This window comes from Myxocyprinus asiaticus, chromosome 4 (genome assembly GCF_019703515.2).
Source record: "Myxocyprinus asiaticus isolate MX2 ecotype Aquarium Trade chromosome 4, UBuf_Myxa_2, whole genome shotgun sequence".
Lineage (NCBI taxonomy): Eukaryota > Metazoa > Chordata > Actinopteri > Cypriniformes > Catostomidae > Myxocyprinus > Myxocyprinus asiaticus.
Window position 1 is genome coordinate 57426075 of NC_059347.1, and position 27417 is coordinate 57453491.

Consider the following 27417-nt stretch of genomic DNA (forward strand, 5'->3'; position numbering starts at 1 on the left):
ACATCATGTTTACTGTACACACCTTCTTGCAAACTCTAAATTCGCCCCTTTGTGATGCTTTCTGCAACACTGCGTAAGCAAAAAATCCCCAAGCCTTAGGATAGTAATAGTGATTACTGCCTTAATAATAAAAACTTTCACTTTTTAAGCAAAGTGAAAAAGCAAAAGACCTGCCTTTTTAAAAATATTTTTAATTCATTATGTTTTTAATTTGACTTCTTTTTAGGGCACTCAGAGTAATATAAAAGCCCTGATGCTCACTTAAACTCATTGGATGGTCAAAATAAGCTTTTCCACCCTAGTCTGAATAATAAATTTAACAGCACACCAAGTGATAACCAGAATCCAGTGTTGATACCCAAGCCAGGGAAACTCAAACCTTTGGACATGCAGAGAGACACACCTCTCCCTAAACCACTTATGGTCAAACCTAACTTCACCGTGAACTCTATGGAGACTAGATACAAACCTCCCTTTTCTGACAAGCCTCAGTGGAGGACCAACTCGAGAGTTGTTGCTTCAGGAGTGACACTGCCCAGTCATATTGCCCAAAGCGGTACAGCCCTGCAGCCGGTGGGTTATAAAGGACTGCAAGACAACAGCACAGATACACAAGCCCGTACTGGCTTCACAGGACCTTTGAACGTCCGTTCAGAAGGAAAAAGAGACTTTAGTAGCATTGACATGGGCTCAGATAGAACCAGACCCCTGAGTCCTCCAAAACTTCCTGTAATGCAGAAACCCAGTTTACCAAAAGATATCACTGCTTCACCACTGTCTGAACAGCACAACTGTGCTTTGTTTGTGCCAAAGATGAATCCTCTCCCCAGTGTGTTTGCTTTAGGAATGAGTCCTGCTAAACCACAGCGACCCCCATATGTTAACCTTGCCATGTTCAGAGGAAACGGTAGGTCAATATAGATTATCATTCGTGAAGATATATGTGTTTTTTATTCCTATTCATTATGTACAAGTTAATTACCATCGAATGTTTTGAATAATATGTGTGTGCATCCCCTCAAAAGTACAGTTTGGAACCGAGAAACTGGTTCCATTTTGTATTTTTATTTTATACCGGAACCGCTCGATTTTCATGACTTTTGGTTCTGTTAGCGGTTCTTGAACATGCATTTTTCCGTCAGTGCGGATGGGACACCAGACTAAAATACTCTAACAGTGTTTCTTGCTGCATTGTTCAGCGGCAGCACTGCCCCTCTACTGAATCTACATTGCGACTAGTGTTGGCCGATTCCCGAACTAATGACTCTTAAAGGGATAGTTCACCCAAAAATGAAAATTCAGTCATTATTTACTCACCCCTGTGTTGCAATAAGCCCATATGACTTTCTTTCTTTTTCTTAACACAAAGGAAGAAATTGTGGGGAAAAAGTTGTGCTCAGTGATGTCATACAATGGCAGGTTATGACTACCTCTTCAAGATGCAAAAGCACGCAAAAGTATAATTTAGAAGTCTAATAAATTATCACATGAGACTCATGATTGTTCTGAAAGCATACGATAAGGTTTGGTGAGAAACAAACCGAAATCTAATGTATTATTTAGTGAAAGTGTTGACCGACCGTTGCTCTCCTCTGCACGTTCATGAGACTGCACGAGAGCAACAGTACGCTGTTCCCTCTAACGAGAAGGGGCGTTTAAGAGAAAACTCACTCTGTTTATCGCCACAGCGATAGTGACAACAGAACACAACACAGCTGCACACAAACCAGAGAACAGAATTTACTAAACATTTTAATTTTTGGGTGAACTGTCTCTTTAAGAAAAAGTCATATGGGGTTATAATAAAACAGGGCTGAGTAAACAATGACTGAATTTTCATTACTGAGCGAACTAACCCTTTAAGAACCGATTCTTATCATTGAATTGATTACTATCATGTCCAGCTTAAAATGAACCAACAACTGTTACTGCATCCTGACAGCCTGATATACAGTATATCTATATATGATATCTAATTATATTTCATTATAAAGTAATAATGAAACATATTTTAATAGAAGTTTTATTTTATATATATTTGAAATCCTTATGATTCCCATCCCTAACAAGTATTTGGACTTAAGTCACACTTAATAATTAAATAACAAAATATCAAACCAAGTGGCATTTATTTTAAACAAAGATGGCACAAGCACACTTTTCAAGCTAAATATTTCACAAGACGTTTGTTATGTTTTAAAGGAATAGTTCACCAGAAATGCTAATTCTCTCATCATTTACTCACCCTTATGCCATCTCAAACTCGTATGACTATGTTTCTCCTGCAGAACACAAACGATGATATTTTTAAGCTACATTGTCCAAAACTTTCAAGCTTCAAAAAGGTCATGAAGGCAGCATAAAGTAAAAAATAGTGAAAAGGGAGTTACATTTTCATCTGTTCTCACCCAAACCGATCGAATCACTAGCCATACAGATTACCTTTATGATGCCTTCATGTCCTTTTTGGAGCTTGAAAGTTTTGGACCCCATTGACTTGCATTGTATGGACAAAAACACCTCATTTATCCTTCAAAATATCTTTGTGTTCCGCAAGAGAAAGTCATCCGATTTTGAGAGAAAATGATGAGAAATGTATCATATTTGGGTGAATTATTCCTTTAAAATATTCAACAATACTGTACAAAATAGATACAACAAATTATTTGGAGAATCACAAGACCTTTCAAGATATGTTATGGGTCGTATTTTACTCTAAAATCAAAAGGAGAAAAAAGAAGAAGAAATTAGATTTGACAAAAGAAAACTAAGCCTATTTTTAGGACCATTATGAATTTTTAGTGACAGCTCTCATTGTTTGATATTTTTGTCATCTAACGCTATATTGCAATGACATTAAATTTTAAGTGTGGATTTAGTGTCCAAATACATTTGATTGCTGGTATATTTTTAAAGATTACACCTTTAACGTCTAAACATTCAAAACCCTTACAGTTCCTCAAACTGTGACTGAAATGAACATTTTCTTTGAACAGGGGTGGCTCAGTTTAGCAGTAAGTGATTGTGTGGTTACAGATCCAAACTCTTGCACTGTTGTATGTCGAACTGACATGTGTTTTGTTTTGTTTCATGTTCTGCTTCCATGTACTGGTTCAGCAGTATCTAACACCTGCAACTCGGAGCAATTTTTCCCACTCTCACCACCACCTGAACACCCGTCAATCACATATGTGACTCCGCCCCCACCAGCAGACTTTACATTTCCACCTGCACCCCTTCCCATGTGAGTGGTCATTTCATGACAGAAGCTTTAAACAAATGCATCAGCAACAACATTTAAGTTATTATTGTTATGCACAACATCACAACACTTACTAAACTTTTATTTTCAATGACTTTAATCAAAATATTGTACAACAGCACATTTGTTTGCTGTAATGCATTACAAAATGTATGTGTTATGGTAATGAGATTCATCATGGGAATAGTTAAAGCAAAATGTCCGGATGCAGTACGGGAATGAGAGTTTGGTATTAAAATGCGCTTACGTTTCCTGAAGATAATGTCACAATATACTGTATATGATTATACTGTAAGTATTATATTATTCCCACCTCAGTACTTTTTTGTATGGGAAGGCAATAGTATAATTCATTTATTATACTTAAAACAAAGGCTGCAATTTATAAGTTAACTTGTATTTACAGTCTTTCCAAGTGAGGTCAAATTATTGTAAAATAAAAACATTCATAGCACTTGTTGCATTTTGGGTGATTGTATTTCATCTGTTGTGAACAGGGATCCAGTACTCATGGAGGATCATTATGATGATGTGGAGTTCACAGATACAACACAATCTTCACTAGGTCTTCACACATCTTCATACATTAGTCATTGTAAAAATGGCTCAGAAAAAAATTCTTGTTTTAACGAGGTCTCTTCTTTTTTAGGTATAAGCAGCATTGATCCTGAGGTAAAGATGAAATGTTCAATATGTTTGCTGGTATAGCTGAGAATATTCAGAACTGTAAAAAAATAAGCCAGCAAATCGCTGCTGTGTAACACCCTAAAAAAGAAAAAATGACAATTCTGTCACCAATAACTCACCCTCACTTTCCAAACCATTTTAATTTATTTTCTTCATGGAACAAAAAAGGCAATGTTAGGCAGAATGTTAAACTCCGTCACCATTCATTTTCATTTAATGGGGGGAAAAAATACAATTAAAGAGAATGGTGACTGAGAATAACAAGCTGCCTAACATCACTTTTTGTGTTCTACAGAGAGTCAAAGTCAGAAAGTCCTACACTGGTTTGGAACAACATGAGGGTGAGTAAATGATGACAGAATTTTCCATTTTGGGTGAACTGTCTCCTTAACAACAATCAGATTAATTATAATGAACTGCTGAAAACTTTAATGATTAACAGACTAAAGGAGGTTTTTAATAATCAGATTTTGCTTTATTTATTGTTTCTTGGGTGTTGTAGGAGTCGGATGAGGAGACATACATGGATCTAGATGAAAGCTGGTGAGAGCTCTTAAAGAAATAGTTCACCCAAAAATGGAAATTCCCTCATCATTTACTCACCCTCATGCAATCCCAGATGTGTATGACTTTCTTTCTTCAACAGAACACTAATGAAGCTTTTTAGGAGAATATCTCAGCTCTGTAGGTCCATACAATGCAATTAAACAGGGTCCAAAAACTTTGAAACTCAAAAAGCACATTAAAGCAGTATAAAATTAATCCACATGATTTCAGTGGTTAAATCCATGTTTTCTGAAGATATATGATAGGTGTGGGTGAGAAACAGATCAGTATTTAAGTCTTTTAAAACTATAAATCTCCACTTTCAAACAGCCCCTCTAATCACTCTTCTCTCCTAAGAGTTCTTTTGTTTTTGGCGTTTAGTTTACTCTCCCACGAACCGAAACAACCCAATTACACAGAGTTATGTATATCCGCTATCTGTCTATGAGGGATTTGCTGATAAATAGCGCATCCCTGTCTACCAATCACTTTGGGCGGTCTCTACAGTGGTCTCTACAGTATAGCAGTATTGTTTCGGTTCATGGGAGAGTAAACTGCATAACTAATAATTAACTTTGTAATCATGAAAACATTGATCTTTTTTAAAGGTTAATATCAATATTATAATGCAATATTATAATGTTATATTATTAAAATACATTGACTTAATTGTGATTCAGGTGATATCTAAGGCTGATGTCAGAATAATATTCTAAAACATTGTTTTTAATGTGGATTGACAACAGCAGGCATGCTTCGGATCATTTGTGAGACACTCTTAGGGATTTAGAAGTCCTCAGGATGACTTCTAAGCTGTCGTGGGTTTATGAGCTACTTTTAGCGCTAAAATGCTTCATGAATTACTCTCAGATGAAATTTTACGAGTCCTAAAATTAGGAGTGACATGCCCCTCATTTTTAAGAGTTGCTCCTAAATTTCCACATTAGGAGCTACTTTTATCCTTAAGATTTTTTGTGAATGCGGGCCCAGAATATCACAGAGACTTGAGGCAAGGCTCTTTTGACTTGGGCCAGTAGCAACCACCCAAAACACCCTAGTAACCATCCAGCAACCACACAGCAATGTGCTGAAAGTCACTCAGAACACCTTAGCAACTGCATAGCAACACCCTGGCAAACACACAGTGCTGCTCACTGATTGTTTATGGCTTCCATTCTCAGTCCCAGAAATGCTGTAAATCGTCTGGTTACCAAATTAATTCTGATTGGGGAAAAAATAAATAAACAAATTTTTTTATTTTATTTTACTGTACTAATGGAAAAACACTCTTTGACCCACACAGGCCAGAAAACAAGAAAGAACCCATGGAGGAAACAAAACAACAGGAATCCAAGGAAGAGAAGAAAAAGCTTGAAAAAGAAGAGAAGAAACGCTTAGAGCTGGAGAAGAAACTGAAAAAGGAAAGAGAGAAAAGAGAGCAGGAAGCCAGAAAAAAGTTCAAAGTGAATATCTAAAGCTCAATACTTTATCATTCAGTTGTAGTAGCAGGGTTATATTTTCATTATGTTTTTGTGACATTATGAAGAGTTTCACATATTTCACAAAACATGTTAAGAACATGTCTAGATTATATTTTACCCCCAAATAAAACACAAATAAACAAAAAAATATACACTGGGGGCCAAAAGTTTGGAATAATAAACAGATTTTGCTGTTTCAGAAGGAAATTGGTACTTTAATTCACCAAAGTGGCATTCAACTGATCACAAAGTATAGTCAGGACATTACTGATGTGAAAAACAGCACCATCACTGTTTGAAAACAGTCATTTTTGATCAAATCTAGACAGCAGCCATCACTCCAACACCTTATCCTTGAGTAATCATGCTAAATTGCTCATTTGGTACTAGAAAATCACTTGCCATTATATCAAACACAGTTGAAAGCTATTTGGTTCATTAAATGAAGCTTAACGTTGTCTTTGTGTTTGTTTTTGAGTTGCCACAGTATGCAATAGACTGGCATGTCTTAAGGTCAATATTAGGTCAAAAATGGCAAAAAAGAAACAGCTTTCTCAAGAAACTCATCAGTCAATCATTGTTTTGAGGAATGAAGGATATACAATGCTTGAAATTGCCAAAAAACTGAAGATTTCATACAAAGGTGTACACTACAGTCTTCAAAGACAAAGGACAACTGGCTCTAACAAGGACAGAAAGAGATGTGGAAGGCCAGTTGTACAACTAAACAAGAGGATAAGTACATCAGAGTCTCTAGTTTGAGAAATAGACGCCTCACATGTCCTCAGCTGACAGCTTCATTGAATTCTACCCGCTCAACACCAGTTTCATGTACAACAGTAAAGAGAAGACTCAGGGGTGCAGGCCTTATGAGAAGAATCGCAAAGAAAAAGCCACTTTTGAAACAGAAAAACAAAAAGAAAAGGTTAGAGTGGGCAAAGAAACACAGACATTGGACAACAGATAATTGGAAAAGAGTGTTATGGATCTTAATCCCATTGAGCTTTTGTGGGATCAGCTAGACTGTAAGGTGTGTGAGAAGTGCCCGACAAGACAGTCACATCTATGGCAAGTGCTACAGGAAGTGTGGGGTGAAATGTCACCTGAGTATCTGGACAAACTGACAGCTAGAATGCCAAAGATCTGCATAGCTGTCATTGCTGCAGGTGGAGGATTTTTTGATGAGAACTCTTTGAAGTAGTTTAAGAAGTTCTGAACATTTTTTTTCAAATTTTAATAGTAATTTATCACATTATTAATGTCCTGCTATACATTGTGATCAGTTGAATGCCACTTTGTTGAATCAAAGTACCAATTTCTTTCCATAAGAGCAAAATCTGTACATTATTCCAAACTTTTGGCTGCCAGTGTATATTTTGCATAAAGAAAATGAAGCCTATTCTAGGACCATTAGGATTGTCTAGCATTGCCCCCAAAGTCTCATTACTGTAATAGGAAAAAAAATCTCATTCTTATTACTGTAATGTTAAAATATAATGATATAATGTATTATTTAAATTCCAAAGTATTAATGCATAATACTAATATATATATAATTTTTTTTCCTCTCTTTTTTTGCCCATAATTTTTGCTTATTAAATAAGTAAAAATGTTATTGTATTACAGCTTTTTATTTTATAACACAAATGAGAATCTCATGAAAATGACAATTTGGGAATAAAAAACCCTCCTCTGGAAATACAAGTAAAACATCTGTATGCATTAATTGTAATGAAAATAATGTCACAGTGAAAAAGATCTTAATGATCCAACAAAGTGGCTTCATTTGGAGTGAAATGTGACCTGGACATCGTGAGATTTACTCTTAGACCTTTTTTAATTGCAATTTCGATGCATGCTTATAGAAAGGGTATAGCTTTTTTTTTTAAAACTGTTTGACTGACTAACATTTGCACATCTTCACCATCACTTTGTCATTTCTGTTTGGATAGATCAAGGGTCCGATTGCTGTGGTTGAAACAGTGAAGGCCCAAGTGGAAGTCAAGGGTGGGAAGAACAAGCTTCCACTGAAGCACGGAGAGACTATCGAAATCGTGTGCAAAATAGGATACCCAAAAGACAACTGGCTCGCTCGAAACAGTGAAGGCCACTGTGAGTTCCTCAAGTACAACAAATTAGGGCTGCAATTAATGATTATTTTGATAATTGATTAATCGTATAACAAAATTACATTTTATTTCCTGTATTTATTAAAATGTGATTTTTAAAAAACAGAAATGATGAAGGGTGTAAGGATTTGGTTCGATTTAAGGTACTGAATTCACAATTCTATACTATCACAGAACTTTGAACAAAGCCTGAATCATGAAAAATTAGCTTTTCTCCAAAAAAAGCTTAGAAGGTCCTCGTGGTGGCACGGTTACTCACCTCAGTCCGGGTGGTGGAGGACAAGCCTCAGTTGCCTCCGCTTCTGAGACAGTCAATCCACGCATCTTATCACGTGGCTCGTTGTGCATGACACCGAGGAGACTCACAGCATGTGGAGGCTCATGCTACTCTCCACGATCCACGCACAACTTACCACACGCCCCATTGAGAGCGAGAACCACTAATCGCAACCACGAGGAGGTTACCCCATGTGACTACCCTCCCTAGCAAATTTGGCCAATTTGGTTGCTTAGGAGACCTAGCTGGAGTCACTCAGCACACCCTGGATTTGAACTTGCAACTCCAGGGGTGTTAGTCAGTGTCAATACTCGCTGAGCTACCCAGGCCCCCAAAGCACAAGTTTTAAATGATTGCGCTCCCTTTCTCCATTGTGATCGGTTTAAATGACGTGGATGTGCGCTCGCTTGCTGCTGGTTTAACGGTGACTCATTTGTGGTAAAGAAATAGTTTCACGAGATGGAAATGCACTCCTGATTTTGAATTTGTAACATGTATACATTATAAAACATAGAAAATAGCAGTAAAATGTAAGTTATGCACAGGAGGAAAAACAACTCTTAAGTGCATCAAACAGCACAATCAATCTATCAACGCACCTGATGCAGCAACCGCTCCACTTTAAACTGTATGCTTTTGATCATCTTTTAAGTGTTTATAAAGTGCTCTCTTGTGCAGGACAACTTGGATCTTGTTTTTTCCACTTCACTTTAAGCATTCAACACTGGGCTGTAAAGTGGCGTCACTGTCAGAGCTTCTCAGTGCTCAGCGCAAATATCCAAATAATCGATTAGGAAATTCGTTAGTTGTTAGATGAGCCACTAGCGTGACCAAATGGAATTCCAATAATATTGTTTCCAAACAGGTTTCCTGAACACTCCCCCCATCCTGCGTTGGTTTGCCTAACGTATAGTTCCGCCCCAAATGTACGCCATTGGTTGAGCCAGAGTTGCTGTGTTAGGTTGGTTGGAATGCTAAATAAATAAATAACCCTAACAATATAGTTGTTTATTAAAGAAACTGAACACCGAAAGAAATTATCACTCCAACTTTATGAGGTATTAATATTGTGTTTGCATTATGTTCATGAGAATTGGAGAAATAGTTATGTGAATAGTTTCGAAATGCAAATACGGTCTTAAAAATAAGCCTCATGTTCACTATGTAAAATAGAATGTATTATATTTTGAGTTGCATCTATAGTCAGTTTTGTCTTTTGTGGCAGGGTGCAATCCACTGATATACAGCAGCATAGCTTTTATGTCTCTTTTTATTTCAGACTGAAGCTTCCTGTTTCTAGCCGTGGTCAGGTGCTATTTTAATTGTTTGGTGTGTCTGTTGTGTGTTTCATATAGATGGTTTTGTGAAGCCTGACACAGTTGCTGTTGAGAGTGGTGACATGATATACACACAAGACGTGTATGATGATGCTGGGGTGGATGATGAAGACATCAAGTAAAAGAATTATTAGGACACTTATTTGGATTGTTAAAGGGATAGTTTACCCCCAAATGAAATGAATATTCTCACCCTCATGTTGTTTTAAACCCATATGACTTTCTTTCTTGCATAATAGGAGCTAGAGATATTAGGCAGAATGATAGTCTCTGTTGCTACTGACTTTCATTGCATTTTATCCATACAATGAAAGTGAATGGTGAGTGAGAGACTTTTTTCTTTTTTTGTGTTTGTGTTCTATGGAAGAAAGAACATCATATGGATTTTTTTATTTTCATTATTCCTTTAATTTTTAAACAATTCTTTGATATTTTCACTGAAAAACATCTCTTTCTTTCCAGTCTACCAGAAGATTCACCAACTGATTTCAGGTGAAAATATTATCGTAAATATGAAATTTCAGTAGATTATTTAAAGGTGCACTTAGTAATTTTTCTACATTAAAAAGTTATATACATAAAGAAAATTAGACCTAAAGAAATTAATAGTACTTTTGATGAGGTTTATAATGATGTACACTTACATGTTTAAAGTCCTCAGTCATATCAGTGTCTAATAAAATCAGAGAAACTTAAACAGAAATTACTTATTCCACATTTAAAGGGATAGTTCACCCAAAATAAAATTAGTGTAATCATTTACTCACCCTCATGTTGTTCCAAACCAGTATGACTTAACTTTTGATCCAAAATGTAAGGCACAACAACAGCCCCAGTCTCCATTCATTTTGATTGTATGAAAAAAATATGCAATGAAAATGAAAGGGGGCTAAAACTTAAATATTGCCTTAAATATCTCTTTTTGGGTTCCACAGAGAAAAAAAAAAAAAAAATCATATAGGTTTGAAAAATCATCAGGGTGAGTAAAGGATGACAGAATTTTCATTTTTGGGTGAACCACCCCTTTAACCTGTGTGCAGAGAATATAGTTAAAATATAGTTAATTTACTGTTGTCTACTGTAACATTACTGTCATATTGCAGCTTCCCCCCTCCACCTCCTGCAGATCAGCTTGAATCTAATGGTGGAGGTGAGTAAACTACTGCAACTTTGTAATATTAAGATACCGATTTTGCATAAGAAGGGGCAAATAATTTGAAGAGTGGGGTGATGCATAAAGGCATGTCAAAAAATAATAATAATCATTTTTAACCATGTTTTTGGTCCAATAGGAGCCACTGAGGAAACATATGACGATATTTCAACAAACTTTCCTCCACCTCCATCTCCCAACTGGTCAGTTACAAAACAAGAACAGTGAATAAAGACATGGATGCTAAAAAAATTTTTTTAATTATTTTTATTTTATTTTTATTAAACCTATTTTTAAGATTTACGCAGTTCAGTTTCATAACAAATTTCCATCAGTTTGAATGGTTAATCTTTAACAAATTAAATTAATACAACTTAAGTTTTATTAATTTTAATTTTGTTAAAGATTACTCAGTTCATTTTGATGGAAATGTTTTGTGAAATTGAAATGCCTAATTTTGTTGTATAGATATATATATATACAGTTGTGCTCAAAAGTTTGCATACCCTTGGAGAATTGGTAATATATGTACCATTTTTAAAGAAAACATGAGTGATCAGGCAAAACACATTTCTTTTATTTCTTATGGGATTCATATTCAGCTGTAGGTTATAACAGAATGGCACAATCATAAAACAAAACATGGTAACAATGAAAAAAATTAAATGACCCCTGTTCAAAAGTCTGCATACCCTTAGTTCTTAATACTGTGTATTGCCCCCTTTAGCATCAATGATAGCGTGCAGTCTTTTGTAATAGTTGTCTATGAGGCCCCAAATTCTTGCAGGTGGTATAGCTGCCCATTCGTCTTGGCAAAATGCCTCCAGGTCATGCAAAGTCTTTTGAGATCTCGTTTGAGATCTCCCCAGAGTGGCTCGATGATATTAAGGTCAGGAGACTGTGATGGCCACTCCAGAACCTTCACCTTTTTCTGCTGTAACCACTGGAGGGTCAACTTGGCCTTGTGCTTAGGGTCATTGTCATGCTGGAAAGTCCAAGAGCGTCCCATGTGCAGCTTTCGTGCAGAAGAATGCAAATTGTCTGCCAGTATTTTCTGATAACATGCTGCATTCATCTTGCCATCAATTTTCACAAGATTCCCCATGCCTTTAGAGCTCACAACCCCCAAAACATCAGTGAGCCACCACCATGCTTCACAGTGGGGATGGTATTCTTTTCACTATAGGCCTTGTTGACCCCTCTCCAAACGTAACTCTTATGGTTGTGACAATAAAGCTCTATTTTGGTCTCGTCACTCCAAATTACAGTGTGCCAGAAGCGTGAGTCATGTCAAGGTGTTGTCGGGCATATTGTAACCGGGCTTTTTTGTGGCATTGGTGCAGTAAAGGCTTTTTTCTGGCAACTCGACCATGCAGCTCATTTTTGTTCAAGTATCGTTGTATTATGCTCCTTAAAACAATCACACTGTCTTTTTCCAGAGCAGCCTGTATTTCTCCTGAGGTTACCTGTGGGTTTTTCTTTGTATCCCGAACAATTCTTCTGGCAGTTGTGGCTGAAATCTTTCTTGGTCTACCTGACCTTGGCTTGGTATCAAGAGATCCCAGAATTTTCCACTTCTTAATAAGGGATTGAACAGTACTGACTGGCATTTTCAAGGCTTTGGATATCTTTTTATATCCTTTTCCATCTTTATAAAGTTCCATTACCTTGTTACGCAGGTCTTTTGACAGTTCTTTTCTGCTCCCCATGGCTCAGTATCTAGCTTGCTCAGTGCATCCACATGAGAGCTAACAAACTCATTGACTATTTATACACAGACTCTAATTGCAATTTAAAAAGCCACAGGTGTGGGAAATTAAACTTTAATTGCCATTTAAACCTGTGTGTGTCACCTTGTGTGTCTGTAACAAGGCCAAACATTCAAGGGTATGTAAACTTTTGATCAGGGCCATTTGGATGATTTCTGTTATCATTATGATTTAAAAAAGAGCCAAACAACTATGTGATGATAAATGGCTTCATATGATCACTACCCTTAAATAAAAGACAGTTTTTTTTGCATGATCAGTCATATTTTCAAAATCAATGCCAAAATTTCACAATTTCTGCCAGGGTGTGCAAACATTTGAGCACAACTGTATATATATATATATATATATATATATATATATATATATATATATATATATATATATATATACTGTATATGTTAAGTGAAACATGAAAAAGGAGAAATTCTGTGTTGGTCTTACTTTTCCATGCAATTACAATGCATGTGGACTGAAGCATTCACACTTCAAAAAAGGATGAAAAAGAATCATAAAAGTGGTCCATATGACTTGTGCGCTATATTCCAAGTTTTCTGAAGCCACATAATAGCTTTGTGTGAGAAAGACAGAAATTAATGTTGTTAGTTATGCTATGAACATGAATGATACCTCAAATCATTGATCGGCTTAAGGAAAGGTGTGCTATTATTTTGCTAAGCAACAATTTATGATTTCGCCTGGTGAGTGATGAAGGGGGGCAAAACTTCCAGATATGTCCTAGTAACCACCTAAAGCAACCTAGCAACCACCTAGCAAAGCCCTAACGACCACCCAAATCACTCAGCAAATACTGGAAAGTGAGCAATGTAGTAAAGATTTAGTTAACCCAAAAATGAAAATTCTCTCATTATTTACTCAACCTCATGATATCCCAGGTGTGTATGACATTCTTTCTTCACCAGAAAACATTTGAAGAAAAATAGAAAAATATCTCAACTCATTAGGTCCTTAAAACTAGGGATGTGCACAGTTACTGTTTTTAACATTCTGTTAACCACGAGGTTTCATGAACGGTTTATCGGTTTTTCGTTGGGAATAAAGAATGTTTATTGCAATGGATTTTCTTCTAACACTATTTAAAAGAGCAGCAACAAAAGTGCACAGTGAGCTATGAGCCTAAATAGCAAAATACATAGATCTTCAAATGATAAAATCTTGAATTAAACAAAAATAATCAAATTGTCATTGCATGTAGTAGGCTATATGCACTCTGCCCGGGCGGGCTGCGTTTAAATAGCCTCTTTGGGATGCTTTGATTTTTAATTGGTTTAAAACCTTATGGCATTTAACTTGTCTAACTATTGTACGTACATTTGCACATTAGACTGACTTACTGTTTATAAAGTGCTGAAACTTTCTTTGGTCAAAAACAACCTGGAATCATGTTTAATAGTGTTACAGTTACATAAAGTAGCACAGCGCAATGAATGAAACAACACAGGTGTTTCATGATACGTTTAAAAAAAAAAAAATACTTGGTGTCTAAATATGTGGTGATCTTGCGTGAGACGCTGAAAGAGAAAACAGTGAGATTCAGTGCAACAGTCAAAGATGCCTGTCCAGCACGTGTTAACAGAAAAGCATGTTTGAACAGCCCCTAACTCACCCTATACTTGAAAAACTGACCCAAACCCAACGGTTTGTCAGAACTCAACGTGTTCGGGTCGGGTTGAAGACCTCTATTGCACGTGTAAATTAACCAAATAGTGATTTTGATATTCGAATAGTGGCGCGTGGAGCGGATTTTGATCCGACATTTGAAGCTCCAATAAGAACAGATAGTCAGCATAAACGTCATCCATACGACTCCAGACTCTAATGTCTTCTAAAGTGACACGATCGCTTTTGGTGTGAAAAAGCATTAATGTTCAAGTACTTTTTTAACTCTAAATCATCGCTTCTGGTCAGCAGCGGTATGCGCGTGTTGGCACGTGACACGCAAGAACTGATGCACGTGCGACACACATGGAAGATCAGCGCTGTTTACAAGTGAGAAGGAGGTATGCTGTACAGAAGCTTTGTTGGTTTTGGTTTAGATCTGTATTTGTATCTTTTTCTTTACTCACAATGGTGCGTTTTTGTGCTTATCCTGGATGTCTTAACCGAGAGAAGAACGTGAGATTACGTCCGTAACATGGCAACACAAATACATCACACGAGAGACCGCATGATCTCCACCTTCTTGTGAAGCTTACCGAAGGCGATAGATTATAGTTAAAAAGTACTTAAATAGTGATCTTTTTTGCACCAAAAGCAATCGGATCACTTTAGGAGACATTAATTTAATCGCTGGATGCGTATGGATGACGTTTATTATGACTGTCTGTGATTTTTGAAGCTTCAAATGTCAAATCACCATCCACTTACATTTTAAGGACCTACTGAGTTAAGATATTTTTCTACTTTTCTTCAAATGTGTTTTGGTGATGAAAGAAAGTCATCCACATCTGGGATTTCATGAGAGTGAGTAAATGAGAGAATTTTCATTTTTGGGTGAACCATCCCTTTTTAAAGTAATTGAAAAACTGTCAAGCAAACTTTAACATTATGGCAGCGAGTTTTGCATGGACAAGCAACACACATTTTCTTCAGTAAATGTAAAATCTTGTTTATACCTGTCTCTTGTTCTTCTCAGTATTCGAAGGTTCAGCTCAACAAGCAAGACAGAGGAGATGGACCCAAAAGCAAAGAAAAAGTTTGAAAAAGAGGAGAAAGAGTTTAGGAAGAAGTTTAAAGTAAGTCCACTAAGATCCATGTTAATTTGAGTGACTGAAAGTGGTCAGTGAGATGTCTGTGTATTCTAATCCTCATTCTCTTTTCTTGCAGTATAATGGAGAAATCAGAGTGCTGTATCAAGGTACTGTTCTACCATCACTGTCCATAAAGAAGTTTGGTAACAAAGATTTGCCGGTCAAACCCGGAGAGATCATAGATGTAATAGTTTGTCCAGTCGGTGGCAAATTTATCGGCCGGAACAGCGAAGGCAAATGTGAGTTATAAATAATATATTATGCCCTAATGCTGTACATATGCATTATTATGTGGCACTTTCCACAAATACGGTACACTCAGGTGTCCAATTCCTTTTTTTTTTTTTAAGTGTTACAGGCAAAAATACCATGTTTCCATAGTGAAATTTTTTTTGAGAAACTATCAAACATAAAACTAACCTAGCATGAAAAGGAGCCAGATTTAGAAACATCAAACTTGCACAACTCCTTTTTAAAACGGAGCTTTTACCTGTACCACCTCAGATGTGTCGACTCTCTTTTATGTACAGTTTAAAAAAAAAAAAACAAAAAAAAAACATCATAATCATACAATGCCATAATATTAATATTCAATAAACTGTAGAAAAAACATTTTATTATAAACTGATTTTAATAACCAAATACATAATTCGTTGTGCCCCACATCTTTGCACGCAATTCTGTTATTACATTAGTTTCCGCCATTACAGAAATTGTAACATTATTTAAATTGTGACACCCAAGAAGTAACATCATTTGGACCTTTTCTACAGCAAGGCAGGAAGATAGGTAAATAATCTCGTGCCATTTTCTCAATTTTTACACAAACTATAGTGTCGACTGCATACATCAAGCTCAAATATTAAATCCTGTTAGTCAAGTTATTTAAAGAAAAATTATTTCAAGACCCAAGTTATTTAAAGTTTTTTTTTTTTTTTTTTTTGTAAATTGGAAATATACATTTTTCTATAACTGCAAAATCAACATTTGTTCCTAAACTAGCTATATAAAATTTGCAACACTTTTACTTGCAACCTTGAACATTTTTTTTTTCCATCTTATTTTTTTATTTTATTTTTTTTTTACGTTAGTTTTTATTTTTACATTTTGTCTAGATAATAACTTAATTGATACATATTCAGTGTTTTTTTTCTCTAGAAATTCAAATCATACAAAGTAGGGGTTTAAACTGAATTTAGATGTCCCAAATTTTGTTGAATAAGTTAACAAAACATTTTCAGGCCCTATTTTGTATCCTATCTGTGTAAAATGCCACGCACAACAGCAAAGCAGAACAGAAAACAACTGCTATTAAGTAAAGAGTCTTTCTCTATTTCAGTTGGATATGTTTCCACTGCTAATATGGAGCAGTAAGTAGAGTCTATCTATTCTATTGATACTGTTGGGATGGTCTTTTTGGAGAACAGATGTACAGTAGATGTTTCTTTGATCAGAATTAACAGCTACAAGCCTTTCTATAAGCACACTGGTCTCATTTTATTTGCCTAAATATTGTCTTTTATGTCTCACTTCTCTAAGTTTATGATGATGTTGGACAAGTTGAGGTTTAACTTGGCTATGTGTTGTTGATGGATATGTATGCTGTTTATGTCCTTAATTATATTTAATTCTTAATTTTTGCAACAATTTATATTAATGTACTTTGTCTTTGTTACAGACTGTATTGGCGACAATAATTAGGCAAGGATAAACACATACAGTAGCATGAATTAACCCTCAAACACTTAATACTGACTGTCATTACATAGCATGCAGTTTAACCTTCCACCCCTTATTTGTCCCGAGGAAGCACAAAATCATAACACTTTAAAATAAGGTTACTTTTGTTAACATTAGTTAACAACATTAGTTAACAAGAACTAACAATGAACAATACTTTTACAGCATTTATTTATCTTGGTTGATGTTAATTTCAAACACTTGAATAAAGTTTTATTTATTTAATTTTGTTGAAGATTATGCAGTTCAATTAGATGGAATTTTGTTATGAAATTAAAATGTCTAAATCTTAAAATAGGCTCAAATATTTTTTGAGTGTAGATTAAAGATTAGTTAATTCACTATGAACTAACAATGAACAACTGTATGTTTTTTAAACTAACATTAACAAAGGTTAAGAAATATCCTACTGTAAAAAATATATTGTTCATTGATAGCTAATGCATTTGCTAATATTAACGAATGTTACCTTATTATAAAATGCTATTATCCATTTAATTTCCAGTTTTTTTTTATTTTACTTGCATTCTTGATAATATGTGAGTATGTGCAAGAATTATTATGATAAGTACTATGTTTCAAATGTGAACAAATATAAATTAAGGAAGAAGACTGGTCAGACCATTAAGTGTAATATAAATTAGCTTTTTTTTTTTTTTTTTTTTAGGGAATAGTACGTTTTAACAAGACACAAATATTTTATATGCAGATGAACCTTTTAGAAGAATATTTAGAAAACAAATTGCTAAAATTAATTCTATATATTGGTATTGCCTGAGATTTATAATGACCAAATAATTTTATTTTATTGAAAATAAAAACCAGCCAAAAAAAAAAAAGCAATATTTAGAAAAACGTGTGCAACAGAGGGTTAAGATTATTAGGCGTAATATGTCTAATTTTGTTTTAAACAGCTAAATATTCTCAGTTGTTACTCATGTTTGCATTTAGTAATCTAAGCTGTTACTTCAACAAATGATGCCACACATATTTTATCTCAAACTTGATTTTCCTTGGAAATCCTTTTTTAAAATGTTAGATAACATATTGAATTCATGTTTATGTTGAAATATGTAAATAAAAAGATAACAACTGAACAATGTACTCTAAGTTCATTGGATCAAACACAAACTTCAACCTCAGAAACTCTCAGAGAAACATCTGCCACTATCTCCTGTATGTGTGCACCGGTGCAGATGGAGATAACCAAGCTCGGAAAATCAATCTGGGATTTGGAATAGTGTTTTGGTAATTGAATAATTGGATCAGATTAATCAACTAGAGATGATCCCTACCAAAAACATGTGATTACAACATGTGGAGTAAAACCTGAAGTCCTTCTGTGTTGTTCTGGCGGCCACTCTTCCACTGCTCTCCTGGCTTTACTTCTCAAAATGTTTGTGATAATCACCTTTCAACTTTCCAATTGCTAAATCCTTCTGAACCTTGCCAAGTACATTATAGACTATCTTTACACAATAACATTTATTCCAAAATAATGCCTATCCATAAAGTTAAACATATTCAACCATGCCCTTTCAGAAAGGAATCATGAGGGGAATGTTTTTGAAGTGTTACATGATTTATAACAGGCTTCACCTAGGGCAAGCAAGACTTGATTTTGTTTTATGTTTATAGCAAACTTTCTGATGCTCCAGTTATTTCCCATTTCTTTTTGAAAAATAAGGTCAAATTTAGTTTCTCCTGAGATGCACAAAAATTACTTTCAAAACTAAAATAAATGATAAGCCAGGGCCGTAACCACCATAGACTTTGAGGGGGACATGTCCCCCCAATACTCATAATAGTGGTCTGATATTTTGAGTATCAGAAAACCATGAGTTTTTTCCATGGTTAATTATTAAGTTATTACATTTGGTCCCCCCCCCCCCCCCCCTGCAAAAATAAAGGGCATATTGTGAAGCACTTGCTTCTGTTTCACACATGACAATAAAAGACTGAGCACAAGCTGGTCCTGAATAAATTATTTAATCAAGTACAATAATGACAGTCGTGCAAGAAAAATCACAAACAGGTAAAACATTAATAAAAAAAATGTTTGTGTGTGTGCAATATGTACAGTAGTCAGATTATTATAACTACAAATATTTTGTTATTGTTATTTTATGATATATGAAATTGAATTGTAATGTTTTGTAATGACTATTGCCCAGATTAACACTTCAAATATGCATTTGTATGCATTCAGTAATTTGTTGCATTTGTGATTTATTTTAATTTTACAATACCTACTGATAATATAATATTCATGTGCAGTATGGATGTAACGGTTTAAAGGTTTCACAATAAACCTCGGTTTTAAAACGGACGGTTATCATACCGTTGAAATATTGTCATTGACGGTATTGCATGAATATAAAGACAGATTTTTTCCAGAACTTTCTATTTTTTAAATAAGACGGAATCTGCGACATTTACAGCATCATATAAAGGTTGCGAGATAAAATAAATCTTTTAATTGCGCCTTACTCATGTGTCATTCGACTGTCACTCAATTTTCAAGGTGACATGCAGGTGTCGCGAGTGCAGCGCATCACCAGCACATCAGAAGTGCAGCACGAGCGCATCGTACAGACATGTCCGAGCCTGAACCTTTATTTCCGCCGCCAAAGCAGCGTTGATGGTTACCCAGTCTGTAAAGTTTGTCGCAAAAAAGGAACGGTTCAGACTGGAAACGCTTCAAACCTTAAGCACCTTCTTTGGAGCACCATCCCACGGAATCTTTGGAGATGATGTAAGTGGAAATACAGTATACAGGATAATAAATTATAGCCCCTGTTTCATAAAAACACCAGATTCAATGTAGATTTACATGAGTTGTAGTGACTAGTTAGACTAAAGTTATGTTCATGCTTTCTGTCACATTCACAAATGCAGCAATTGTTCATTTGCTTGAGTGCAGCGCAACAGTTGGCCAACAATGTGTTTGATATTACTAATAATATGTTTTACTTGTAAAACCTAGTACTAAATAGGGTTTAAAAAGTGCATGGCTTTTGGTGTTCAGGAAATTGACATTGACAATATGCATGCAGGAAATTGACAGTGAAACTGTGGCAGAAAATAGACAGTAATGGATAAAAATACCAATAACAAAATTGCAAATTAAGAATATATTTTCAGTAGGTATTGTTTAGAATTCAATAATCACAAATGCAACAAATTACTGAATGCATACAAATGCATATCTGAAGTGTTAACCTAAGCAATAATCATTACAAATTTTTACAATTCAATTTCATAAATTATAAAATAACAATAACAGAATATTTTTTCGTTATAATCATCTGACTACTGTACTTGTTGCATATATATATATATATATATATATATATATATATATATATATATATATATATATATATATATATATATAAAGTTTTGGTTTTACCTGTTTGTGATTTTTTTTCTCTCTTTTTTTATTATCTTGTTGGATTAAGAGTGTCCTGATGTTCAAGATCAAAAGTTTAAGGATTAACGTTGAAGAAATCCAAAATAAAGTTCAAGAATTGGTTATAACTGAAATATATTTATTTGTGTGTTTATCAGACATATTTCATAACCAAATATTAAACTGCTAATAATATCATCAATGCACCTCAGTACCGTGATACCGTAATATCGTGGTAATTTTTGTGATGGCTATCATACCGTGAAAATGTCATACCGTTACACCCCTATTACCGACACATTCACCATGAAAACGTGCAGCCTCGACTCCCGGCTAACCCCGTGCAGGTAAGCAAACTCTTGCCCTCTTCATACCCTTACAGCTTTGATTGTATTTTTCTTTTCTTTTTTTTTTTTTCTCCAAATGAATCTTGAGGTGTTTGAAATATGGGTGAATTTCACGAAAAGTGTCGAGAACATGTCCAGGTCATGTTTCACCCCAAAATCAAAAGAAAGAAATAAGAAATGTATAATTTGAAATTGAAGCTTTACTATTTTTGGCATTGTGACATAATTGTTTTATGAATATTAAGCACATTTCCCCAAAAAAATTTAATTTACTGTAATGCCAAAAAGTCAGTCTCACTTCTGTAATAATGCCATAAAATAAAATCGTAGACAGATACAGTAGTTAGTTAAATATCCTGAGTAATATAATTTATGTATATTATATTTCTTACGTATGTATTGTTTTCTAATGAGAATCATCGTTGAGATTAATAGCAAAATTGCAAAAACAATGACAAAAAAATTCTAGACACAGTACATTAATGACATTTTTGGGGAAAGTTTTTGTGAAGATTGTCGTACATAAATCTTTGTTTCTAAAAATAGGCTTCATTGTGCATCCTAATGTGAAATATAACCTGGACATGTTCTCGACAGGTTTCATGCGATTCAGCATTATATAAAAGAGTAAAATTGGCTTGTTACATTTATTTGACTTTCATGTGAGAAGTTCAGGGTATTTGTTGCTGGTCCTTAGATTTTCTCGTAAAAGGTTCAGCTATTCTGGACATTTAAGTGTCCAGAACAGTCATGCAGTAGTGAGCAATAGAGAACGATCCCCCTCATTACCTTAGACCCAGTGTAGAGTTTCCATCGTAGAACAGTGTAGAGTACATGGCAACATCCTGTCCTAGGAAATGCAGTTCTTAACTCCCAACTCTTTATATTTTTCTCTCACCCTTCACTTTATATGAAGAGTTGAGTGACTGGATAGTAATACACCTCACCGTAAATCTCTCTCTGATGCCATGCCATCTGGAGCTCGGCGAAATAACATGAGTACCGCATTAGCATAAACTATTGCAATAGATTGTTTTAGGGAGTTTTCAGATCTGTAGCTTGCTTGATTTGTTCCAAAACAGGGGCTAAAATAGTTATTGTTGCATTTTCCTCATTTAAAAGATTTAGCTCATACATCTACTGTACACACAGAAAGAGTTAAGCCACTGTGGCAGCGGAGGCGTGGTCAAGTGTCTGTCCGGAGAGAGAGAAAGCAGTAAGGGCACTTGAACCTGAGCTAAATTATGTCTAACACTTGTCTCTAATTACAGTGAGCATGGAGAGAGCGGCATAAAAGAGCCACACCGTCAGCAGACCAGAGAGAGAGTCTGGGTCTTGAAGCTCTTCGTGAAGCTACAGTCTTGTTGTGAAGCTAAAGTCTTTTCATGAAGCTAAAGTCTTGTTGGGAAGCTAAAGTCTATATTGTGAAGCTAAAGAGTATCGTGAAAGTGTGAATCTGACGTGTTGTGGCAACTCTGTAAAAACCCAAGTTACTCCATTAAAGAAACTCTTACCTGAGTGGAAGAAACCTGGTTTCCCGTGTCCTCCCTGTGAAAGTCTTTTACACTGGTGCCAAAACCCGGGATCCATTTGAAGATGGAAGGGAGTCACCCCTTAGTGTCCTCCCAGTTGGCGGAGATCCTCCAATCCCTCGCTGGCCTACACCAGACTCACCAACAAATCCTGCTTGAGCTCCGGCAAGACCAAGATCGTCGTTTTTTTGAGATCCTATGGGCTCAAGCAGAGGACCGGCATGCGATCCGGAGCCTCCTCAGCCAGGAGACCACCCCAGCCGCGACCCCGGACATCACCGCCCCTTTGCCCCCACCCACTTTACAGAAGAAGGGGGCAGCGGACGACCCAGAAGCGTTCCTGGACCTCTTTGAACGCACCGCCGAGATCTGGGGCTGGCCGCCCCGACTCATTCTGCTGCTGTCCGGGGAAGCCCAGCTCGCGGCTCAACAACTGTCGGCAATGAGTCTCCTGGCGTACACGTATCTAAAAAAGGCCATCTTGCAACGGGTTGGCCGGAGTCCGGAAGAGAATTGCCAACTCTTCCGAGGCCTGCAGCTGGAGAAGTCCGACCTCCCGTTTGCCTTCGCCCAATGGCTCTGAGACACCTGCCAGAGATGGCTGCTAGCGGGGGACCATAACGTTGAGGGGATCATTGACCAGGTGGTACTGGAACAGCTGGTATATCGACTGCCAAAAGGGATGGCGGAGTGGGTCCAGTGCCACCGCCCATAGTCACTGGAGGAAGCCATCCGGCTTGCGGAGGACCACATGGCGGCGATCCCGAAGGCGGAAGAGCCCTCTTACTCTATCTCTCCTTCCTCTGTATTTTCCCCTGTCTCTTTCCCCTCCCCTCTTCCCTCTCGTTCTGCTCTATCCCCAGGGCCAGTTCCTGCCCCACACAGGCGAGGAGGACTTCCGCCACCGAAGCCAGCTCCCTGAGCGTGGGGGCGGACACCTTCCCCTTCCCCGATGCCCCGCCACTCTTCCTCTCAGGTGGAGGGGTCCAACGACGCAGGTGCAGGCGTAGCGCCTGGGCCAGCGTGCTGGAGGTGTGGAGACCCGGGCCACTTCTGGGATCAGTGCCTTCTGATGGAGCTGGGGACGGTGGTATGAGTCTCCGACAAACTGCAGACTACCCCCAACCGGGCCGGAGCATACCGGATACCGGTAAGTGTCAAGGGGGGTACTCACCGAGCGTTGGTGGACACCGGTTGTAATCAAACCACTATCCACCAATGCTTGGTTCAACCCAAGGCTTTGGGCACAGCTAAAACGGTGAGGGTGAAGTGTGCGCATGGGGATATTCACCAGTATCCTGTGGTGACCTTAGTGATTAAATTTCGGGGGGAAAAGCATAGAGTGGAGGCAGCGGTTAGTTCCCGCCTCACCCATCTGCTGATTTTGGGAACTGATTGGCCTGATTTTAGAAATTTGTTAAAGGGAATTTGCGCAGATGGGTCCTGTACTGAAGTAAGGAGGTGTGAAATATGCGATGCTCTGGAAGGGGAGGCGGAACCGGGGCCATCCTTGTCAGCTCCACGCCATTCTGAGGGCTGCAGCCCCTCTCATCCTCAGGGAGTTCCCCGAGGGGGATTTCCCTTTGGAGCAGTCATTGGACGAAACCCTCAAGCACGCCTTTGACCAAGTGAGAGTGATCGATGGTCTACAACTCCAGCTGAATGTCGCACTTTCATATCCCTGTTTTGCAATTATAAATGAGCGGTTGTACAGAGTGACGCAGGATGCTCAAATAAAAGAAGATACAACCCAGCTCTTGATACCGCAGAGCCGTCGGGAAATGGTGTTCCAGACGGCTCATTATAATCCTATGGCGGGTCATTTAGGAGAAAGAAAAACACTGAACCGCCTAATAGCCCGTTTTTATTGGCCGGGCATTGGCGGCGATGTCCGCAGGTGGTGTGCGGCATGCTGCGAATGTCAGCTGGTTAATCCACCGGCCACCCCAAAAGCGCCTTTGCACCCCCTTCTGTTGATCGAGGTCCCGTTCGAGAGAATTGGAATGGACCTCGTCGGGCCATTAGAGCGGTCAGCACGTGGACAACGCTTTGTACTAGTCATAGTGGACTATGTAACGCGATATCCAGAAGCAGTGCCTCTTTGCAACAGCTCAGCATGCAGTGTTGTGGAGGCACTCTTCAAAATATTCTCCCGGGTGGGGATTCCAAAAGAAATCCTCACCGATCAAGTCACCACGTTTATGTCACGGACACTACGCGAGCTGTACGAATTACTGGGCATTAAATCGATTCGCACCAGCGTGTACCATCCACAAACGGATGGCCTGGTGGAACGATTTAATAAAACCCTTAAAAACATGATTCGGAAGTTCATGCACGAGGACGCTAGAAATTGGGATAAATGGCTCGACCCCCTGTTATTCGCAGTACGTGAGGTCCCGCAAGCCTCCACTGGCTTTTCCACGTTCGAGCTGCTGTATGGGCGGCATCCGCGCGGTGTGATAGATGTCTTACGCAAAGCCTGGGAGGAGGGACCTTCAAATAGTAAGAATGAAATTCAATACGTTCTCGATCTTAGAGCAAAACTCCACACTTTGGGGCAACTAACACAGGAGAATTTGCTCCAAGCTCAAGAATGACAGCACCGACTGTATGACAGGGGAACTCAGCTAAGGGAATTTGCACCGGGAGATAAAGTGCTCGTATTGCTTCCCACATCGAGCTCTAAATTACTCGCCAAGTGGCAAGGACCCTTTGAGGTCACACGATGAGTGGGGGACCTCGATTATGAGGTTAAACGAACCGATAGAGGGGGCGCACGTCAAATATACCACCTCAACCTCCTGAAATTATGGAGGGAGGCAGTCCCTGTGATGTTGGCTATGGTAGTTCCAGAGAGGGTGGAGCTCAGGCCAGAGGTGGATTCAAAACATAATAATTTCACCCCGGTCACTTGCGGAGACCACCTCTCACCGAGTCAACTCGCAGAGGTTGACAGGTTGCAACAGGAGTTTGCGGATGTGTTTTCTCCTCTACCGGGTCGTACGAACCTCATTCAACACCACATCGAGACTGAACTGGGGGTCGTGGTTTGTAGCCGCCCCTACCGATTACCAGAGCACAAAAAGAAAATTGTTTGGGAAGAATTGGATGCAATCCCACAGTGATTGGTCCAGCCTAGTTGTTCTGGTTCCTAAGAGTGACAGTTCTGTGTGGATTTTCGAAAAGTCAACGCGGTGTCTAAATTTGACACGTACCCAATGCCTCGCGTTGATGAGTTGTTTGATCGGTTAGGCACTGCTTGATTTTATTCGACGCTGGATTTGACGAAGGGTTATTGGCAGATCCCCTTGACACCAATTTCCCGTGAAATAACGGCCTTCTCCACACCGTTCGGATTACACCAATTTGTGACACTTCCGTTCGGTTTGTTTGGGGCCCCGGCTACATTTCAGCATCACATGGACCGAATCCTAAGACCACACTCTGCCTACCCCACATCATCATTTACAGCAATGATTGGCAGCGGCACATGCAGCATCTGAGGGCGATTCTGAGATCGCTGCGACGAGCGGGACTCGCGGCAAACCCCAAGAAATGCGCAATTGAAGGGTGGAGGTACGGTATCTGGGGTTCCACTTGGGCCACGGGCAGATGTGTCCCCAAATTGAAACGACAGCGGCGATTGCGACCTGCACGAGGCCCAAGACCAAAAAGGGGGTGAGACATTTCCTGAGGCTGGCTGGCTATTATAGGAGATTTGTACCTAACTATTCGGATGTCACCAGCCTGCTGACTGATCTCACTAAAAAGGGAGCTCCAGACCCGGTCCAGTGGACAGAACAGTGCCAACAGGCATTCACGCTAGTTAAAGCCACACTTTGTGGGGGGCCGCTTTTACATTCACCTGATTTCTCTCTCCTTTTTGTTTTATAGACGGATGCTTCAGACAGAGGGCTGGGGGCTGTACTCTCGCAGGTGGTGGAGGGGGAGGAGCGCCCAGTGCTGTACATTAGCCGCAAGCTCTTGCTGAGGGAAACTAAGTACAGCACCGTAGAAAAAGAATGTCTTGCCATCAAGTGGGCAGTCCTCACTCTCGATACTACCTGTTGGGGCGGGCCTTCACCCTCTGTTAGGATTACGCCCCGCTCCAATGGCTCCACCGCATGAAAGTTATCAACGCGTGGATCTCCCGTGTCCTCCCTGTGAAAGTCTTTTACATGTTTTTATCTGTAAAAAAGTTGCTGATGCCATCCTACCTGTGTCTGTTCTGCCGCTATCCAAAACAGAAAAGTGATTGTGCTAAAATTATCTTAGGAATTATTAAATAACATTTTAAACATGCAGCTATATCTAATATATTTGCCAAAAGGCTATATCTGCGTTTTGATGATGAATCACAGTGACGAGCTGGACTACAGATTCTTCTCCAAAGATCCTTCAGGTATGATCATGGTTTTTATTGGGATATTGTTTGGTTTGTTGGTCCATTGGTTCAGAATGCATGTTCACCCTAAGCAAACCACTCCAGAGTTCGTGTGCAATTGTTTTGCCAAGTGTGCGACTCATGGAGTAACTTTACCTTGTGAAAGTGTGTGATTGTGTATTTTTTCTCCACAAGAACACATATGTCCAAATGCAGCTTTCAGTCAGTGAAGAAATTACAATCAGATCAGCTTGACATCTTGTCAGTTCTTTAGTAAAAGAAGAAGCTCTTTGGCCACTTGACGAACACAAGACCCTGCCTCGGCAAAAGAACAATATTTTCAAGCTTAAGATACCTTCATCTGGTAAATTTTTGAAGGCAGCATAGATGTGCTGACAATGTACCACTAGTGGTTGATGAATAGTGTATTTTGCCGAGACCGATATCTGAGGTGGTGGAAAAGATGAAATAAAAATCGATTAATTGGCCGATAGTCTTTAAAATCAATTTCTAATTAAAAAAAAAATTATAGTCTTTTCTTACTATGACGGGCATAGACCAAAATGAATAAAATCCCAGATGTAGTT

The 27417-nt window shown here is 38.0% G+C and overlaps 1 protein-coding gene across 1 annotated transcript; it reads left to right on the plus strand.

Annotated features, from left to right (window-relative positions):
- Positions 1 to 387: 387 nt before the first annotated feature.
- LOC127439786 (FYN-binding protein 1) lies at positions 388 to 19906 on the plus strand. The gene is made up of 14 exons (XM_051695999.1): positions 388 to 907; positions 3121 to 3244; positions 3760 to 3827; positions 3912 to 3934; positions 4452 to 4492; positions 5799 to 5958; positions 7929 to 8088; positions 9738 to 9837; positions 10182 to 10211; positions 10823 to 10869; positions 11012 to 11075; positions 15298 to 15397; positions 15489 to 15651; positions 19677 to 19906. The coding sequence occupies exons 1-14, from the start codon at positions 388 to 390 to the stop codon at positions 19904 to 19906; spliced, it is 1830 nt and encodes a 609-aa protein (XP_051551959.1).
- Positions 19907 to 27417: the final 7511 nt, after the last annotated feature.

Excerpts from the sequence above, each read along its gene's own strand:
- LOC127439786 (XM_051695999.1), top strand. The coding sequence starts at position 388 with ATGCAGAGAGACACACCTCTCCCTAAACCACTTATGGTCAAACCTAAC. Across the intron at positions 908-3,120 it reads TGCCATGTTCAGAGGAAACG|TATCTAACACCTGCAACTCG; the intron begins GTAGGTCAATAT and ends CTGGTTCAGCAG. Across the intron at positions 8,089-9,737 it reads TCGAAACAGTGAAGGCCACT|ATGGTTTTGTGAAGCCTGAC; the intron begins GTGAGTTCCTCA and ends TGTTTCATATAG.